This window comes from Molothrus aeneus, chromosome 4, assembly GCF_037042795.1.
Source record: "Molothrus aeneus isolate 106 chromosome 4, BPBGC_Maene_1.0, whole genome shotgun sequence".
Classification (NCBI taxonomy): Eukaryota; Metazoa; Chordata; class Aves; order Passeriformes; family Icteridae; genus Molothrus; species Molothrus aeneus.
The window spans coordinates 20,435,147-20,456,785 of NC_089649.1; the positions used below are offsets into that span (position 1 = coordinate 20,435,147).

At 37.0% G+C, this 21,639-nt stretch overlaps 1 protein-coding gene across 1 annotated transcript in view; it reads left to right on the forward strand.

The window, feature by feature from the left end:
* CCSER1 (coiled-coil serine rich protein 1) overlaps nucleotides 1–21,639 on the forward strand; it is a 544,953-nt gene that overhangs the window by 321,037 nt on the left and 202,277 nt on the right. Inside the window, exon 8 of the mRNA XM_066548974.1 lies at nucleotides 1,581–1,658. Coding sequence (XP_066405071.1) covers nucleotides 1,581–1,658 — 78 coding nt within the window. The remainder of the gene's footprint in view (nucleotides 1–1,580; nucleotides 1,659–21,639) is intronic.

Below are 21,639 nucleotides of genomic sequence, written 5' to 3' on the forward strand. Positions count from 1 at the left end.
TATGTTAAAAATGGGTCTCACTGCAGATACATAGTTAAAAGAGCAGCTCTGGGAAAGGAAGGAATATTTGTTATTCCAACCTTTCTAGCTTTCCAAATTAATTTGTTGCCTTAATTAATATTTGGATTTATTCTGGGTTTTTTTTCTCTTTGCTTTTTCAAAATATATATGTGTGAATCCATACAGAAAGAACAGAAATGTTCCATTTGATCAGATACCCAGTTTAATGATGGTGTTGCTTCATTTGCTATCTTACTTGAACACTCAATATCTGTGTTTGTAACTTGAAAATTCATGGAGCTTCTGAGCAGTAAAATGTGGTAAAATAAGATAGTAGATATATCATAATGCCTGTTTTTAGAAACAGGTAAAAGTGAGCTGGCTAGTGGACTAGTAAATTCAAACCTCAGGAACACAAACCATTTCTGTTAGAACTAGGATTTCCTTTTCTATGAATTCAGTTTTAACTTGGTTGTTAACATCAGCAAATTTGGGCTCAAGTGTTTCGTACAAGTGAAGAGATGAGTCTGAATTCTGTTTTCCCCCAACCTTTATTTAAAGGGTTAAAATACTGGAGATAAGGATCACTGAAGGGTTGACTTCTTTCTGCTGTTTACTCAATGTAGTGATGTGCATGCTTTACCTTGAATCAAATATTACGAGAACTTGAGAGTCCATTAATTTGAAATTCAATTTAAACGAATGCTGGTTTATTGCAATGCATTCCTGTCAGTAGCATTCAATTATATTTTGTATATCTTGAGGAATTTGAGTTCAAGGTAAGCATTTTTTTACAGATACAACTGAAAAATTTAACTGAATCAGTAAGCAGGAAAACATAAATCAATGCAGTAAAGAACTTTGCATTCCCCTTCCCCTCCTGTGTGCCTTTTCCTGCCTCACCCCACATATTTAAGAGTTGTTTTATCCAATACCTTCTCCTGGAAACTAAAATAGCATTCTCAAGGGCTTGATGAGAGTCAGCAAGCGTAGTGATCAGGTTCTAATGAAGTATCAGAATCCGGGCTTTTTTGTGTCAAAGCGGCCAGATATCTTTGCTCAAGCCTGTTCAGAGATGCCATGCCACACTTCCAAAAATTATTCAGGTACAGAGGGACGAGGATGGGAAAAGCAGAAATCAATGCAGTACCCAAGAAATGCTTAGGATTTGCTAACATGTTTCTGTCGGGGAAGGCAGAAGTCATCTCAGGCTTGTCATCTGCAAGTTTGCATATTCCTTAATGTTTTCAAGTAAATTATTTCTTTGTTGTTGGAGTGGTGCTGGTATTTGCTGGGGTCCCTGCAGTTGCTCAGTGCTTCTGTGCCATTCTTCTTGTGGGCCCCGCCGTAGCACAGAGTTGGACTATCTGAGTCCACCCTCTGTTTAAGAGAAAGATAGATAAATTTATAAAAGCATACAATAGGAAGGAAATCAACCTCCCAGTGTGAATAGCACCATAATAAATCTATTTCTTACCAGCTGCCCATGCATGAGTTTTGAATTTATCTGGATGTTTGGAGCTGCAAAGCCCAGTGAGGAAAACCATGACTCACCTATGCAATGTTATTTTGTTTTACAGGAAAAGGCTCAGTGCTTTCAGAAGGCTCTCAGTTCCCAAGCAGATAAATCCACGCAGACAGAACTCATTGGCCATGATGTAAGTAGCTGTATCAAACAGTACTTTTTATCATGTTTGTGGGTGTTCAGACTTCTGTCAGCTGGTTTGCCTCTGCTGTTGTTGTGTCCATGCATGGATTTGGTAATTCTAAAGTACCTTCAGAAACATGAGAAGATAATTACAGCTGCCTGCCAGCACACCAATGCCCTGTTAATTTTAGGCTTTATGAAGAGCTGAGAATTCGCATAAATGAATGTGGATGGTATGTATTAGTGCTTTGTAATTTTTTTTCAGTATTTATTTGCACACTTACTGACAGTTAATGAGGTTATTATGTTTAGAATTGTCATATGCTGTCTAAACAAGATTTGAAAATTGAAAGATAATGGAATAAGTACAGTTTTGCCAAGTGATGTTAAAATCCTGTTTCCTAAAGAGGATCTGCCAGAATTTCTCCTAGAATGTGTATTGATAATATGCGTCCTCGTGCAAGAATGCAGTCAATGAAGAATCCTTAACTGTAGAAATATTAGTTCCCCAGTTCTTCTAAATGGAAATACTCTGTCTGTGTGTGGTGTTGCCTGAATACATGTAAGAGATTCTCACATGAGCCTCTGGAATAATCTTTGTTGAACATTTAGCACAGTTCCATTCTGGGACTTGTGCAAGGTCTAACAATAATTTTTAAGAAACTCTTCTGCAAAGTAGTGCTGTGGTTGTGTGTTGGTATAGATCATCATGCTGATTCAAGTTTATGGAAATACCTCTGGAATTAAAGCAGGCTTTGAAATTTTCCTTTTAGTTCTGTGTCAGTGGAGCATTAAAGATTTGTCTTCTGTGAATAGAAACATCAAAATTTCACGCTTTAATACAAAAAGTTTTATCTGCACTAACTTCTTTTTTGTGGGTTAACAAACATGAAGCCTTATATTCTACTGTGTCTGTGAAGTCACATCTGGTGGAATTTACTGAAACTCTGAGGTGTGTATATGTTACTGCTGAAAAATCCAGAATTTGCAAAAATATTTAAAAACATTTTTCTATTTTGCAATATGATATCCACTCCTTCTGTGACCAGTTATCCTTCACGATACTCTCTTGTGCATTAGATGTCAAATAAAATTCTTCCACTGAAAATGGAAACAGAAAACATGTAAATTTTGGGGCATTTTTGGTGTTGTTTCGTTTATTTTTGGGTTATGTTGTTTGCCTGGTGTTTTTTTTAAGCAGATGTGATTTTTGCTTTTGGTTGTTTTCTCCCAGATCAAATATGTGGTACTCATGCTGCAGGGATTCATGCTGTTAGCAGATTACATATTTTTTCCCTTTTTCCCTTGGAGTTTGGTGGGGAGTAAAAAATAAGTTTAGAACCTCCCCTCCCAAACAAGTTCAATTTTCTGGCTGAGGTTTGAGTGTTAAATGTCATAACAACAACAATAGGTTAAATAAATCCTTTCCTTTAGTGTCATTCTCTTCAATTAGTGGAACATATTTTTCAGCCTTCCCTGGTAAAATTCCTACCTTGTCACAGTGTCAATAATGTATTATCTCATACATTATCCCATAGTCTGTTGCAGTGCAGGAATAAAAGGAAATGTTGAATGTTTTTCAATGGAACAACACTTCACTTGTATTTATGTGGTACAGAGTTCTTGTGAAAATTCCATTGCAAGGGATTGATAGCAGAGAAATTTTAATGAATTTACAGGAATAACATAAGCCTGCTATGATCACAATGAGGGGGACTCAGTGAGGAGGAATGTGCAAATAAATAGTGTTAACACTTTTTGTAATACTGTTTAAACTTCTTGCTCTTTTATTTATCAGATTGTGCAGCTTTTCTGTGAAGGAACGCTATTAAGGATTAGTTCAGTTGTGTTTCTGTTGAATCCAAGTGGCAATTACATTTACATTCTCTGCTTTTGCATGAGATTTTAAAGAACAAGTTGTAACTGTTGCAAGTAGTATCTGTACATCATTTAATTCAGATGTCAGTATGTGTGTACAACTACAAGAATATTGTGCTAATATGAAATTCGATTAAATAGAAAAATACAAAACAGATCAGAGAATACAAGATGTATTTTTCACCCCATTAGTTACACATTCTGAGAATAGTATACATTGAATACTTCAGATCTGGTTTAAGAGGTAAGCAGAAAATTTAACTTGATCACTACAAATTTGCTGCTTTAATTTAAAAAAAAAAAAAAACAACAACAGAGACGTCCTCACATTTTTATTTTTCCTTAATTCAAATTTAAAGGCTAATAGTAGTTGGATAAAAAGTGCTACCAGGAATTTGCATAGCATTGTTTCATGAATGTAGTACAAATATTGATGTACACTACACAGTGTAATAAATGAGAAATGCTTAAAACAGTGCTTCTATGAGTGATTTGGTTTATATTCTCATATATTCTTTTGTTCCACTGTGTAATCTTAAGTTACCTGTTTTGCAGTTGAAAAAACTGAGAAGGGTTAGTCCCAAAATAAAGCACTGCTTAGGTTTTTGTTGGGTTTTTTTTGCTTCTGGACATCTTCCAGTAGTTGAGACAGTTCTTTAGCCTTAGAGTTCATTTAGATGTGTCATTAAAATTAAATGGAAGTTCTGACTTTGACTTAGATGAGGAATTAATCCTTTTGTCCATAGGGTGTACAGTAATGAAAAAAAGCTGGAGGCGAGTCTATATTTAGGAAGAAAAGGGTGAAGAAGGAGGAAATGCAGTGCTTCACAAAGAGGAAATGTTCTTGTTTTTGTGGACTGCTCTGAGAAAGTATAAACAGTATTGAATAAGTGTTTTGGGTGCGTGAGCAGTTACCAGAATGGAAGTTGTTAAAATGTTTTATTTAGTGGCTATAACATCATTACAGTGAGAATTTGACTGTCAAGGTGATCACTAAAGTTTAGTTGATGCCATGTCCTGCAATAGCTTTGAATTCTTGGATAATATTTCTGATAGAGCTCTGATTTTTTTTTTCCCCATACAGCACTCAGAGATTTTTCAGCGGAAATTGCTTTAGAGTACTGTTTTAGTAAGCAAGTAGAAGATAAATTTGGTAGCAGTAAAGATAATGTTTCTCATAAAGAACGGTTTGAACTGGAAAGCAAACTGCTTAATGTCTTTTCTGTATTAAAACAGTCTAATGTGAAACTTAATTACGGAATTAAAACATAAAGTTTAAAGTAATTTCTGATAAGGACAAAAGAGGGTCTTCCATGATGAGAAATGCTACAGTGTCCTTAGGTGAATAACATGACAACTTTGCTACTTCAGGAAATTGAAAGTAAAATATCAACACGACTATTGTATGTGTACCAGGGAAGACATTGGAAGGCTCTCAGGGTTTCTATAAAGGCTAGTTGCTTTCTAGTGCAGCATGTAGAGGAATCTTGGTCTTATGTTAGACCTAAATTTATTCTGTTTTCCAATATGTTTGCTTAGAATAATTTAAAACATGTTGGGTGTTTTGCAGAGGGAGCCATGTGCACAACAGATTGATGTCGAGGCTGCTAAATAATAAATTATTAATGTGTCTTCAATAATCAATGCCAGTTTAACCTCCTTCACCTTTCTGTGCTTGCAGAGTTTTCTCTTATTGAGAGATCAAGGAAGAATTTCTTTCATGTTGGTCAGGTAGCTAAAATAGACCAGAAGAGGGATAGATGCAGTCGGCTAGCACTGGGACTGATTGCAAGTTCATGTTAAGGGATACACATCTAATAATGGCTGCCAGCAAAATAGGAAGTCCAAAGTATTGTGCAGGCCTCACACAAGCACTCTGCAGCATGAGCCACTGCTGATTAGCTTTCATTAAAATGTCTCTCTAAGCAGAATCAAACAATTACAGGACAATTCTTATTTCTGTCACCAAGGGAAGTACAACTCAGCAGCACTTTGTCAATCTTTATCAGCCTTTGGATTAAAAGAGTTTGTACTTAATTTTATTCTCCACAAAGTAGAAATTCCTAATAGCTGACATGATTTCTGCGATGCCTTTTCTGTTTGCCTTCTGCTGATGTTATAGGTTTCATATCTGAGAACTGCTATTCTGTTTGTTCTTTGCCTTTCATACTGAGATTGAAGCTGATGTAAACAGGCTTTGGACTGGTCCTAAACTCATTCCCCATTTAATCAGCATTCTTTCCAGTGTAGTGGTCCTTACATTTTGTGTGATGCTTCTGATGTCTCAGACAACAAACTTGTGTACTGCTGCTGTCAATCTGCTGCAGTTTGGTTTGCACAGCTACAGACAAAAATTACTTTCTTTGGTGATCACCAGCACTGTGTTTACAACAGTGCTGTGGGACAGATAAGAAGGCACTGACTTTTATCACCTGTACCATCATGCAATATTAAAATCCATACTGATACATATTTTAGGGTGTTTGTTTTGTAGCTTGCTGTGCATTACCTTGGACAGCATGCCTCCCTTAACCTCTCAAAACCTGGGCACTGCCTTCTGCAGAGCCTCTGTGTTTGATTGGGAAGAAGTGGAAGACAGGGAGGAGGCTGCTCTAACTGCACCTTCCTGCTGTGTTCCTTCTCCTCCCCAGCAGCCAGCCAGCCAGCACTGGTTATGGATACTGTAAAGGGACTGCATTGCATTGTCCCCTCTCCTTCAGGAAGCCAGGGAACAGAATACTGAAGTAGTTGAACTTCCTGAACTTTCCAGTCTAATCAAATATTCTCCTGCCCTAAGTATTTGTGTATTTGTTATGGCCTGAAGTGAGTTGTGCTTTGCCACCTAAACTGAAAAATCCATCCTAGTTCTGCTTCTGCTCTTTCCCTTGGAGACTGACGTCCATCTGCTGTTGTATTTTACTCCCAAGTTATTCTTCTCCATATTTTTATTTAGTCTCTGAGTTTGTAGTCTCATGTATACAGGGAAATAATAAAAACTTGTGCATAATATACCTTTCCCTAATACAAAATTACTTTTTTTAAAAAAAAGTCCTTAGAAATCAAACCAGCCATTAACCATTTCAGTATTTGCTTTGATTGTATGTCTGTGTACCTCTTAATATCTGGATAACCAAGTTGTTCTTGATATGCTACATCCTTTCCTACAACTTCCTTTAGCATACGTTTTCTCTCCTTCTCATGTCCAATTTCCATTTTTTTCTATACAGCTTCAAAATATCATTTCAAAATCTATGTTTTTTGGGGGGTGTTATGTGTACAAATTATCAAGCTTTGATGGTGTCAAGCTAGGATGATACTTCTTTTGGTTTTAATGATTGCCTTCTACCCTTCTATTACTTCACCATCAAACCTACTTCACCATACTTGGTGTTTGAATTACATTTAACCACCAAGTCATGAACAGGAATGAATTGTTGCACCTGCTCGTGACAGGGAAAGCCAGTTGAAGTTACTGGTGCCAAATTCACTGGAAGATAAATGCTTGTCCTGAGGGTTTGGTGTTTGTGGTGCTATATGAAAAGTGATAACAAGTTTTCACAGAAACTTCAGCAGTAAATGGGTTCTGGAACAGAAACTGAGGTGTGCCATATGACAAAGACACTTTGGTTCTGTGGCTGATTATCAGCAGGGTATGCTGCATTTAATTTTGCCATCTTCAGGAGTAAGGAACAATGAAATTTGCCTTCTGCAGTGATGCTTAATTGATGTGAATGATCTTCAGTTTTGATTTGTGGCATGCAGGTGGGCTTCTGGATGCTTGAACACATAAGCTCTGTGCTGTTTAAGTATTTGTAGTAATATGATGATGATATTATAACTGAGTTTCCTCACAGACCCAAAAATAATACAGTACTAGTAGTTTCAGGATCTTTAAAAACCACTGTTTTCCAGTAATATAATTTTCAATAACAATGTAGTGTTTTTCTTGTCTTCGAAGTTTCAAATCTTTCTATTTATTCTATATTTTTCTGTCATAACCTTCTGTCTTTGTGTCTGCAGTTATGCTACTGCTATCTTTCTTTGAAAGTACAATCAAATACTAGGTGCTTTGAAGTATTGACTGAACTTGCTAATTTTGCTTAGATGTCTTGGGGTGGGTGAGAGGAATAGGGGGAGAAGCAAAGGAAGCTGTTTAGATATTCCTAATTTTTCATCCCCGAAGTTTCACTGAGTGCAGACAGAAGTTTTCCCGCTTTTTCTGCTTTAGCTTCATCACTGTCTCCTCCTTAGACTTCTCCAGAAGTTTGCTTTTTCACTCAAATTTATCCATCTAGGTTTTTTGTATAATTTTTTTAATTTTTGTGCTGTACTTCCGAGTATGACTTAGCAAAATTTATTTGCAGTAGTGTATTTGCAGTATGTTCTAGTTGCATTATTTCTATTGTAAAGTTCATGACTACTCTCAGTAGGAACTAAGTGAGCAGCTGTCCCTAGAATTAATAGCATGTCCTTACTACATCCACTGTGACCTGTTACATTAAGGATAGAAGGCAGTTGGACACTGACAAACAGGATATTTGAATAGGTTTATTTGATTGAAATAAAAAAGCTATCCACCAGGCTATCCTTTGCTGAATCTGTTGTTGAGTACTAGTAGTGCCTTATTTGAAAGGGCAGAAAATAGCAACACTAAACCTTTTGGATATTGTTCAAAAGAATGAACTGGGAATTTAGTAAAATACACCCAGTAACAAGCAAGAATTGTAAAAAATAGCAGCATTTTACGATAGGTGTTGAGTATATTTTCTGAAAAAGGAGAAAAATTTGATTGCACCTGGAAGAAAAGATAACAAACAAAATTGAGAAATGAGGCATGGATAACCACTGCATTATAAGCAATGTGTATGGGTTTTGCTACATTAGTACACTTAGGGTGACTGCTTTTTATTACAGACTGATTTACTTACACAGTTTTATTGTAATGTGGAAATGTTTTAATGTTGTGTGCATGTTGCATGTTGATTTCCTCTGTTAGGATAGTTCAGTCTGGTGACCTTATTCCAGTAAAAACACAGCATCTGTTGTACGTAAGGGTTTTCTGACTGGAACGGTGTCATGCACAAGCTGATCAGTCATATTCCTGTTTTTCTCTGCATTGTCACTTAAATCGTTGTGTTGATCATTAGTGTGAAAGAAGCTTTATTATTACATGCTGCCTGCATGACTGCATACAGCAGAAACAGTAATTCTTCATTTACTTTGTGTTGCCATCAAACCATGCATCACTAAGATTTCATTTAATTTCATTTCTTTTTTCTTTTCTTTCTTTTTTGTTTTGTTTGTTTTTAAAGGCCCTGTGGAACTCTCCATGTTCTGAAGGCTTAGTTTACAAACCTATCAGCATCTCATTGGTTCCATCATTATTAAATTAAAAAGCAACATCTGGACACTCTGCACTTACGGATATCATTAAATACTGCTGTATATGAAATGGGCTGCAAGTTAACATTGCTGGCAAAATTCTACTACTTAAGATAATATTTGTATTATGAATGGTCAAACATCCCTTTTTGGCAGTATCTTCATTATTATTAAGTGTATCTATGAATAAATTATTAGTAAGCTATGACAAAGTTATTATTTGAAATAAAAATTATTCTTACCATTTTGTGCACTTACTCATCCATTGGTGATTCACTGCAAGTAAGAAAATGTAAGAAAATCCTTCAGTCATGCTCGTCTCTTGAGATGGAAAAAATATGTCTTCAAGATCTGGAAACCCAAGGAAACCATTATTTTTTAAAACCTGTTGTTTTCCTTTTCCAGTAAAAACACTATTGCACTGACTGTGAATACAGGGTCAGGACCTTTCAGTATGTGGTCTATCTGATAAACGTTCATAATGATGTACATAATTCTTAGTGGGATTCACGAACCATTTCTATGGGGCATTTGGTAAGCTTTTACAAGGCCAGAATTTACCCAGCTTTATCCCAGGAAGCAGAAGAGCTGATCCTAAAAACATACGCTGATTTTTTAATCCCTTGGAATGATAGCTTTACTGTACTTTCTATCCAATTTTTCTGTGGATTCTGGGAGACGTTGCTAAGAGAGAAATCAATGGGGGCAAAGTGAGCATTGTTTTTGCTGGATCTGACTGTGGTGCTTGAGTGGATGGTGGTTGTTGTCCTGAGGGTTGGGGTGGGATGGATGGGGAAGGGCAATTCCAGGTTTAGGGCTTTATTAAGCAAGAAACCAGTGAAATTCGCCGCTCTCAGTTGCTTTTCTGTAACCTTATCCAAGAGGGACTTCATTCACCAGGATGTGCCCTACACTCACCTTTTCCAGGTAAGATAAGAGGATGGTTGTGCCAGCAGTATTCTTTACCCTTTTCTCCTAATATATTTTTTTACTAACAAGAAACAATGCTTGAATCTTTTTACTGCATCATTTCAGTCAAGCTTCATCATATATAATATGAACAGTTCCTCAGCTGGAGCAACAATTAGCACCTGTTGCTTTGATTTCAAACGGAGGACGTAGTGCATTCATTCAAAAATAACATCTTACCAGTTATTCCTAAATGGAGCAGAACTGAAAATAAAAGTATTCAGCTAAATATTCATGCCAGTCTTGAAAGTGAATGAACCTTCTTCACAGGGCATGTTGAATTACGATGGCTGATTCTGTACCAATTAACATGATGTTACTGTTTCCTCAGTCTCACATTGTCTTTTTTTGATCCTAACTGTCATCCTTAAGTGTCCTCTCTTGCCCTTTTGGTCAGGCTGCCTGGAATTTCTTTATGTGTATAATTGCATAGTTCATAATGTATTTGTTGGAATTATCTTGTAAAAGCAATTAAGTAGCTAATGAATAATTTAAAGAAACAACAGAAGCAAGCATGTGCATATTATCCTTTTGAACTTCACCTTCCTTGTTGAATTTCACCTATTACAAGTCTTCCTTCTTTCCTTGAACAAAATCCTTTTTGTAACCATTGATAAGCATAGAAATGCCTACTCCTTGCTTCTCTCTTTCATCACTCTCTTTATTATGATAATATTTTCAGTCTTTGTCAGATACTGCTCTTTGGAAGAAGATAGAGATAACATTTTTCATTGTGATTTTTTGGCACAGAGATCTGTATCTCACTTAAAGAAATATATATATATGGATAATGGAGAGGTTGTGAAAAATTGTCTAAGTTAATGAAAGAATAGTGGAGTTAAAAAGATGGTTCCAGGATTCTAGTGAGAAGGAAATAAGTTTCACTTTATTTATAAAGAAGCTTTTTGCCTGTTCCTCCAAAGTCTGTGAAAGGATGCTTTAAAATACTCAAAGAGCTAGTTTATTTCTCTATCTGTTGCATCACAGAGACGTTGCTAGCAGCCAGCATTTCAGTGCAATACTCAACCCAGCCCTTTGGCTTTTGGGATGGCATTTAAGAGTTGGGTTTTTAACTCTCCTATGAAATAATCCATAACTTCCAATCCCTTTTTTTTGCTTTATTTTCTATAACTTTACAAAGTAGTATGAACCAATAAAAATTACTCAGTTTGCTATTTTGCTCATCTAGCATTGGAATGATCTGGAAAAAAAACATGACTGACTATTCAGGCTTCAAGGATACACAATCAATACTTGGTATGCATAGGCAAGAACTTAATGCTACTTTAATTAAAGTCTTAACAGTCTGATGAAAGATTTTTTTTAAATTATTATTGCAGTAGAGAGTGATACAGCGCATCTCGTTCAAACAATCCAAAATTAAAAATACATCATATTCCTAGTACCTCTCTCTTTCTTTGATGTATTTTATTGCTCACTCTTGCACAGCCTTTTGTGATCTCGGATCACAAAAGGTCAGTGGCTCCTGGTCAGTTGTGGGAGCATTGCAGTAAATCTACTATTACAACTGCTTGTTTGAGTCTGATAGTAACATTCATTTCTTTCTCCTCACTCTGGAATTCAGTTGAGGTCTGTCCTCTATGTTTGTTACCATGTTGTACACCTTGCTCTTACCATTGATTTGAAGTGCATGTGACATCTCTGTTACCCTTACAAATGGTTTTCCCACACTGCAAAGATTTCTTTCCTTTAATGGTGAGTAACTTCATAGCCATGGAGACTCTGGTGTTATGCAATGCCTGTAATTAGTTGGACTTCTTGTTATTGGCAGATCATGCACAGAGTAAGTGCTTGCTACTGGTATCTCTAAGATAGAAACTTCTAGCTGATAAAACCACCCCTGCTCTCCTCCCACCACCAAAACTCCGCCAGGTAAATCCTATAAAAGGTGTTACACCACATAGCTATCAAAAACTGAACAAATGGTGCAAAACAGGTGATAGTTACCTGGTCATTTGGTAACTGCTCTTTGGAGCTTAAGTAAGTTATCCTGTAAATAGTCAAAAATAAAGTATTCTGTAAGTATCTGAGTAAGCCAGGTAAAAACAAATTATGCTCTTGTCATAGCTTGATCCAAGGCTGTGACTTGTTCCAAGCAATGGTAACACGGTGTTAACAGAGACAGAGCACTAAAACACTATTGACAAAATACTTTGTCCTCATTCTGAGCATTGGCATTTAACAGATGCAGAGGTTTGTTACTTTAACCAGCACACAGTGTTTGTCTCCATTTGATGCTTTTCAAGTGGTACCAGCTAACCTGAGTTTGCTTTCTGTGCTTTCCTCCAGGGACTTCTGAATCTGCGAGTGCAAGGCTGTTTTGTACAGCACAGGAGGGGGGAAAAGTAGAAGCTGAGTGAATGGACTTAAAAGTAACAAAAGGTGCAAAAATGTTACACCTAGAGCAAATATTCTGTGATAAATGTTGAAAGGCTGAGAAGGAACAAGAGTGATTTTAACAGTTATGAGCAGTCAAAGGCAGACAAGTCTCAAAAAACCTGGGGTACTGTAGAGAGGCAGAAAGGATACATCCTGCTTGAATTGAAGGCAGATATTTTTATCAGGTAGTGGTTTTGGGGTTTTTTTGTTTGTTTTAATCTTCTGAAGTTATTTCAATCTGAAAACAGATTCTTGTGAATATTGGCATAGGAATTATTCTGTTGTAACTCAGTATGCATTTGGGGCAATTAAGAATTCCTGTAGCTTATCATGTTTATGGAAGGCATTTTAAATAATTTGTAGCGTGATCATTAAGACTTTTTGTGGTCATAGGTACTGTGTGCATGGTGAAACAGCTGGACATTTCATTGGTTTTGAGTAGATAGGAGGATCTACTCAGTGGCTTATCTGCTGAAACTGAGTTTACCCAGTTTTAACCAGTCGTTTTAGGTATATTGATACTATTTGGTCACTTCACTAGTTTAAACTGCTCAGTATGCTCTAGAATTTTAGGTAAGTGTTAAAACTTAGGAGGATAAAGCCAGTATATAATACTAAAGAAACAGAAAGTATCATTTCTACTGTTTACCTATTGCTATTTCTTCCTCAATAGAAGTGCAGTGAGAACTATATCCAGGCTGTGTACTTGGCCTCCATTTCAAAACAGTGCTCTTTTAGTATTCATTTATTCATTTTTAGTAATGGAAACTTCTACTTCTTAAGAGTCAACAGAATATTAACATTAATGATAAAACAGCAAGAAGGAGCATGAAGGGAAAGGATTATAAATGAGATTTGGGAAGTAGTACTGTTTCTTTTGTATTGTACAAAAAGGCATTAAAATGAAACTAGAATCTACTGGATACCAGCAATAAAAGGGAAAAAAGTTCTGTTTGGTTGCTAGAAAATGCATTACAAAAAAAACCTTGCAAAGATATATTTTTGTGTGTGCACCTATTAAATCATGCTGGAGTTGAATTAGATACCATATTACAACTTTATATTCAGAACCAGCTTCATTACTTTCAGGGAGAATTTAATTTGTCTAAAGACACCAAGGAAAAGCTTGGTGGTGCTGTTAATGATAAGTTTAATGATGAAATTAAGTGGTAGTTTTGTATTTGATACTATGTGTAATGGTGCATGCATGCTATCAAATATTTGGAGGGAAGTGCCAACACCTGCACTGACATATTACATTTTAAGCAAAGAATGGGGAAAGCACAACTGCATGAAGCAGGTGATGGAGACAGTAAGATCTTCATGTCTCAAACACATAAAACAGTTTTAAGTGCACAGATCAAAGACATGAGCTTCCCAATGTGCAAGTATTAAAAAAGCATATAACTTTGTGAATATAACTTTGGGTATGTGTGTATGTCTATTATTTCATTTTCAGTCTGTGAAATGATTCAGGAGAAAAAATTAATGCAGAGGCAAATCTACAGGAGTCGTGTTATGAATAAATTCTGCCAAGAGAACCCCTGAGAAATTGCCAAATTTCAGATATTACAGAAACAAAGAAAACATGGAAGAAGCAAAGTTTCACTGGTTAGAGGTAAAATTTGCAAATGGGCCAGTATGGAATATTAATCCCAATATTTCTGGGTGGGAGGTGCCTGGCCTCGTCTGACCCTTGCTGCTGGACCAAAGGCGGCAGCTGTGGTGTTCCACCTCAGAGACACCTTTGGCCGGCTGGATGCTGCAGCTGGGCACTCGGAACAAATCCAGGCAAAGTAGGAACTCAATTTACCTCTGGTGGAAAAGGTTCAGGCTACGGTGAAGAGAGAAAGGAGAGCATTCTATCGTAGAGTTTTAATCCAGAGTTCTATTCCAGGATGACAGACCTCTGAATCTTGTAACAGCTCCCAATAGAATCCCGACCGCATGGTCCCGTCTCCTTTTAAGCCCCGGGGACAGGGGGAGGGGAAGGGACAGGTGAGGGCCAACCAGGTGGGAGGAGGGGAAGGCTCAAGGGGTACAGACACTTGGACAGGCCAATGAGCCCAGACCTGGGCCATCTTTTGAACTTCTGCCAACCACACGGCGCCCTTGCTGGAATGTTAAGATTGATGGACAGCTCTCAGCAGGAGGGCAAAGGGGAAAGGAGAGGTTGGCACCCTGAGGGATTGGGATAGGTGAAACAGGAAATGGCATCACACTGCAACAGGCCAGTTCAGTGATTCTATCATGCTTGAATGAGCTCAGCTTTTGAGATCCTGTATGTTTTGCCAGCTTCCAGTTAGCCCAAAAACCACTCAAGTAATTGAACAGAAATTTAGCATGAACAAAAATCGTGAGACTAATGATGAACAGTTAACTTTTCAGACTTTTTCATGCATCTGCTCATACTCTCACCATCACAAGTTTCTTTGAAGGCTTGTGGAACTGTCCTCTGATACTGGTTCATATGTATCTATCTATACATACGTACATACACACACACGCACACATAGGTATAGCAAAATAAATCCTGGAATTTTTCAACATTCTGATACCTGGACAGAAGTGAGCCCATTTTTTTTCTGTGTCAGGAGCTTGCTGGATTGCAAATCTAAATATAAAATGAGCTGAAGCCATAGGTAATGTTACGTATAGAACTCTGGAAACGATGAGAGCATTTCAGTGAACTCAAGGCAGGGCTAAGAGGTTGTGTCATTTGTGCTTTCCTGATTTTAACTGGGATCTGGGACTGAGTGTCTTACTGTGCTTCAGGAGATACTCCAGTGTGGGCTGTCCATGGGCTACAGTTCCTTCAGGGCATGTCCATCTGCTCCAGTCCAGTTCTCTCCAGAGGACACAGTCTGTATAATATTCTCAGTCCCTGGAACACTCTCTCTTCCTTCTTCACTGATTTGGATGTTCACAGTGCTTTTCCCTCACCTTTTTACCTTCACTTCTCTGAATCCTGATGTTTTTTCATGCTCTTCAGTATGTTTTCAGAGAGGTGACACCAGCTTTAGTGATGCTCACTGTGCTCTGTGTGGGTTCATTGTGGAGCTGCCTGAAGCATCTTTGTGCAGGGAGTTACAGATCTGGTAACGTGAGAGATGAGTATTATAAAGTGGCTGATTAGAGGTGTGAGTTTAGGTTCATAACAAATTCAGGAACAAATGGAACTGCTTAACTTGTGTTCCAAAATACCTGGACCCACTGAGACTGGTGGTGTTGGTGATGACTGCTGTGCATAAATCCAGTGACTTCCATTGGTACTGCAGGCCAAGGGACCTCTTCTTTCCCTGCAGGCGCTGGGCACTGCATCACTTTAGGAGGAAGTGAAGAAATTAGTTCGTTTATGCCATTCCTAAAGACCAGGTTTTCCTGTTTTCCTTTCTCTTGTTTCCATGTCTGCAAATTTCTCTTGCTGTTGGAAATATTTGCAAACCCTGTTAGTGGTGGGGCTTTTGTTCTGGCTCATTATTTTCCCCTGCTGTTGCTCCTTTGCTCATTTCCTTTTATCTTGCTGTATTGTTTTTATTCTCTCTCCACATTACAGTCCCATTTGGCTCATCCTCTCCTTTCTTTTCTATAAAACATGATTTTTATCACCCATAAAGCATGCTTCTAAAACTTCAACAATACTAAAAACCGGAAAGTCACACTTTTTCTTGTAAATGCTGTTTTGCCTCAGTCTTTTTCTTATTTTTAGGCAGAAGGAAAGAGAAGAAGACATTTAAAGCAAAATTACCCATACAGGATAATTCTCGGGGACTAGGAAGTGATTCCTTTTCTGTAGTTCTTAATGCTAGTAGCTATGTTTGAAATCTATGAAAAGAAAATAATGCCATTTTCAATTCTTGACAGAATTTTATTTATCTTTTTAAGTGCCTAGAAAATTATATTGGTTTATTCTATCTTGTACCGAAAAAGAAATTCCTGTAAAATTTGTTTATCCGCCATTTGGTTTTCTTGAACTATTTGTAACATACTCTGAAAGGAATATCAAGGGAGTTGTACTGTGCGCTGCCAGTTTGGATTACCTAGAGAACAACCATTTTTAGCTGACCATGCAGATGTACAAATTAATTTAAATGCTTTTAGATTCTTTTTGGGATCTACAGAAAACTTTTTAGACTCCCAAAAGGCTTATTTTACATTAGTACCCATAATGTACAGGATTTTCAGCAGGTCATGCCACTATTCTGGCTTAACACAGAATGATTTCTTCATGTTGGTCATGTCACATGTTTGTGGAAGGTTCTAGGACAGCAAATTGGAGGATACAAACGGGAAAATAATGTGAGATATTCCCTGCCCATATTGCTGGCCTTGACTTCAGAAAAGATTTCACAATTCTTGTTGCACAACCAGAAGATTGCTTCAGTTCTTGAAGCTCTTTAAAAGTCTGGATGAGTTACTTAATGTTATAGTGTAAAGATAGGCAAGTTTAATATCTTTACAGCATTGGGCAGCTTTTCTTTTGAAGACTCTAATTTCTGCTTCATTTCTATCCTGCACTGTTCCAGCTGTTGCTCTTCTTGCCCTTTGGTTGTAAATAGTGAATATAGTATGCTCCTTTACTTCTGATAACATTAATTAATCTGTGATTAGTACAAGTATTTCTCCATAAGCATTAAAAAACATGCTCAAAGACTTTGGGCCATGTGTTCATAAAATATTCATCTTGTTCTTGTATTAATTTGAGCAGATTATTGCAAGACCAAATAAAAATCTCATTAAATCCACCTGGCAAATCATACCACTCAAGATTTTGCATGGCAAAATTTCACCTCCTTTTCATAGGAGCCCTTTTAAAGGCCAAGCTATAGAACTGTTCCTGTTGTCTAGGTCATTCTTGCCCGGGGGAAACCTGCTGCTGCTTCAGACTTTCTTAGCCATCAAACTGAGAAAGCTACAGAAATATTCAGTGTACAGCTCAATACCTGTAGCCAGAGGAAGTTCTGTTTGGATTGAATGACAAAGAAACATGAGCAGCCTGACTCAACTTCCTTGTTCAATTTGGGATGCCAGAACATTATATTGAACTATCCTGAGGCTTTAGGGTGAGTCTTTCAAAATGTCTTTTGCACATTTTCTTAGTTATTCAGGGTTTCTTTTGCATGTAGTAAGCTTTTTTATTCTTCTTTTTGATAAAACTCATTAAATATAATGCCAACAGTAAAGTGAAATGTTATTCTCTAAGCCTTATTTGCATACATTTGTTCCACTCTGTGTGTGTGCATGTGTGTGTGTAAGAGCTGATGTTGATATTTCAAATAAATAGCAGGGAAACCTCCCACAGTGCATGACATTTTTTTTCCCCTCTTACACCTCTCCTGACTGAAGACTGAAGTCCAGGTCAGTTCTCACAGGTTAACAAATGCATTATTTCTGAAAAAGGTCTGCTGCCTACAGGAAACTATTTTCTTTTTGGAGGTGCAAGTGTGGGAGGCACTGGGGAGGGAATCAGGGATGAAAACTCTACAGTATATTCCATAGAGAGTTCAATTTTTAATTTTTTTTTCTATCTTTCTCTGAAATGTTATCTGGAAATTTCCAGTGCTTTCACTTCCTAGTCTTTTAAGCTTGCCTCCTTGACCCATTACAATTCTCTAATTCCCTAGTCTCTGTTCCTCCCTGTATTTTTCCTTTTCCTTTTTCCTTTGAGACTTTTTCTTTGTCAGCACTTTGGTTTCCATGCTACTCCTGTGCTCATTTGTGAACAGTCATCTTCCCCATCTGCAGTTCTCATTCTTGCTCGGCATCTTTCCTTGAAATATGTCTTTTTTATTTTCTTTGGAGTCGTATTGATAGTGCAGAACCAATAACTTAAAGTCTTGAAATGCAAGTTTATGTGGAGGTACCTATGAAGCCAAGAGGGAAAATTTTTGACTGTAGAATAAAATTTCCAATTGGGAAAAGTTACTGCATAATTTTTACTAACACTTTTTTGCCTTACTCAGCATGTCTGGCAGTTATTGCAAAATAGGTTGTATGCCCAGGTTAAGAAAATAAGTTATATCAAAGATTGCCACAAAATCCTTTTTTTTTTTCCCCCCCTGGAATTCTCTAAGCTCTTGGTTAGTGTTGAGATACTGTATCTGGTTTGGATTTCCTGAGTACATATTGAATTAGCACATCACTATTACTCAGGCAAGTCAACTTTGGCTGGTGCACAGGCACTCCAGAAATAATAATGAGGATATTTAAGTATTCTGACGCTTTCTCCTACTGCTGGCTGTCATTTTCACCTGCTTTGTCTTTAAAAGCCATTATCTGAAAACAATCAACATCTGTGGGCAAGTTTGAGCTGTAGCTGACAACTGGAGAACCTACATGATGGACTCTGCACTTTCATCATAGCCTTTACTACAGATGTTTCTGTGTCTAAAGCAGCATTGTTTTGGTCCTTGCACTGCAGGGAAAAAGCTCTACTTCTATGATGGCTCTGCAGTTATTGAAACCAGTTAGGCTTGGTTTTGATAACTGCTGAGCTGTCATCGAATTGCAGTGACCTTTGGAAGTGCAGGAGCTTTTACTGCTTCCTTGCCTACTAATTTCTATTTTGCTTAACTTTAGTCAGAATTAAAATAACCAAGTAAACCCACATGAAGGGTTTCTTTTAAAAGGTTCCTTTAAAATTATTTTACTGATCTCTGTGAGGATAAGGCAATTTTTGGGAGAGAGAGTGTTTAATCCAGAGGGCAGTTTAGGTTCTCATGCTTTAGATGCAAACTGTTGCCTGGATTGGTTAGAAAAAGGCCACAAGGGTGCCAGAATGTGTCTCTAGCTTGCTTTGTTTAATCACCAATTAGATAATTGCTGTTTTTCCATGTAAAAAATGGCACCCAGGCACCAGACATAACATAATACACAAAAGCTGCCTCCTCGTTGTAACTGCTTTGAATTCAATGCAACCTTTCCACAGTAGTTGATCAAATGATACATGATTATAAGAAGCAGTGTGCTGGTGTTGACACCCTCTTAATTTCAATTTACTAAGGTAGGAATTGGCCAGTAGCAACTCTGGATTTTACAGGTTGATGAATAGCCATGCTTGAAAACTGTTCTGGTTTTGTTGTCTAAATTATTTATGAGGCCTGAGGATAGGCAAAGTTGGCAAACCAATTTATGATTGTACATGATTATACTGCCTACATAAGGACTACAATTTCATCTCTAGCCCTAAATGGAAATGAAATCCAAATCACAGCATAAAGTGTCAAAGTATCTCTTTATCTATATAAAGTAAGGTATCCAAAGGGCTTTTTTTCTTGGGTCTCTTCTAGTAACTTATTTTAAGATGGGTAAAGTTGCTTGCTGCAACAAATTAACTTTGATAACTCAACATCTTCCCATAGTTTTCTTGTTTCAGAAGAACAATTTGTTTTAGCTGTGTAATACACCACTGGGCTCTAAGATAGCTTTAAATTATATTTAAGATCCAGGGCCTTCTTTTAGCAAAATACAAGCGTCCATCTTTAACAGTATCTTTGTCAGTGAACTAGGTCAGATCACCACACAATCCTTACCTGGAACTTAAAAGGAGATGTTTTTATATACTGAATTTTGTTGCACGTTGGCCCAAGTACAAAACTGTTTTAAGTACCAACTGTAGTCAACATCCTCCAAAATCTTAATGTTGATTGTGGATTTGTATCAAGATAGCTGTTGAAATTTTGAATCTCTTTGTAATGTAAGGGACCCAGGCACAACTTTCTATAAAAATATGAGGAGCTGGTAGGTTTGCAGAGGAAATAATAATTATTTGTAAGTCTGGAGGATGGGATTTGGTATTGCCTTTTTTTTTTTCCTTAATAGAGCACTTTTCATTAGTGCGACTCTTTTTGTCCATCATTGTGTTCTCAATTGAGGTTTTCCAGAGTGAACCTTTTGTAAAGGTTCTAAAGATGAAATGTGCTAAAATCTTCATCTTGTACTGATGAGTATTAATTGTTGTGTCACTTCGTATGAACACATGTATCTCTCATGTTCTAGACATAGGGACTCTTCACTGTATTTGCCTGAAACAAGGTTCACCATTGCTAGAATAGAAATCTGCTTTGCCTCTTTGCCTTTAAAAGGCAGCTGTGAAGGGGGTCAGAGATGGGAATAATTCTTTTTTTGTTTCTTTTCTTGTAATGGGATCTAAAATTGAATATGCTGTTCATTTATTTGTGTGAACATAAATAGAATAGTATGACTTTTTTTGTACAATTCCTGTGAATGCATATGCCAGGATGGAAGTAAAAGCTATTTCCAGATTTTAAGAAATGGGGGACAGAAATTGCTTGTTGCTTCCTTTGTTTAGCTCTCCAAATTCAAAAATTATTTAAAATTTATGCCTTGCTCTGGCTTTGTATGTTTTTTGTGCCTTATTGAAGGTTCTGCTCAGGCCTCATTTTGTGATGAAACCACGCCTTACGTGGAGGGACACAGTGTGTGGGTATTCAGCTCTGTCACTTCTGAGGCAGAGGGAGGTGAATATCCTATCACCTTTTCTCAGCTGTCACACTGAACCCTGGGATCCTGGTCTGTGCAAAATGAAGGCACTCTGCCAGGGAATTCTGTCCATCATAAGCCACGTGCATGGCACTGCCTTTTGTGGGGGCATGGTCACATGCCTTTTGTGTATTTTTGCTATGGAAGTTTCTGAACTGATACTGAAGTATGTTGTTCTCCTTGTTGAAAACTATTTTTTCTTTAGAAAAGTGGTGCTGACTTTGCTTAGTCTGTTACTTGAGCAAGTGTGATTCATGGTTAATCTTCACTTGCATATGCTTATTGCAAACACTAATTAATCCTTTTTGCAAAGACAAATTATTATTATTAATGCATATCCTTAAAATTTACACCTAATTAGTCAGAATATAATCTTTACATTTGTATAAATAGAAGTTAACATTTTGAACATTGTAGATAATAAGCAATTTTCTGAACTTACATTTGCATCTGCTAATTAATGGCTGCTTCATTGTATTTACATTTGCAAACAGTTTTTTTCTAATTACTCAACTTAGTGCTCTGTGAACAGGGGAAAATAACATAAGCATTTCGCATCTGATTTTAAATTCAGCTTCATCTTTTATGGAATTAAAATAGTGGCTATACTGCTATAGATTTAATTGAATTTGCCTATTCTTACAAAGGATGGAAATTCTGAACTTTTATCCTTTTACTGTATTGATGAATTTTATTCTTGGAAAGGTAAACCCTTACATAATAATAAGCTTGATCACAGCATGCTAAAAATGCCTGGGTCTGTATGCAATATAACAAATTTCTTGTGATAATAAATTTTTTAGTAATAATAAATATCTTAGAATTTTTCTTTATATGTACACTTTTTGTCCATTCTTAAA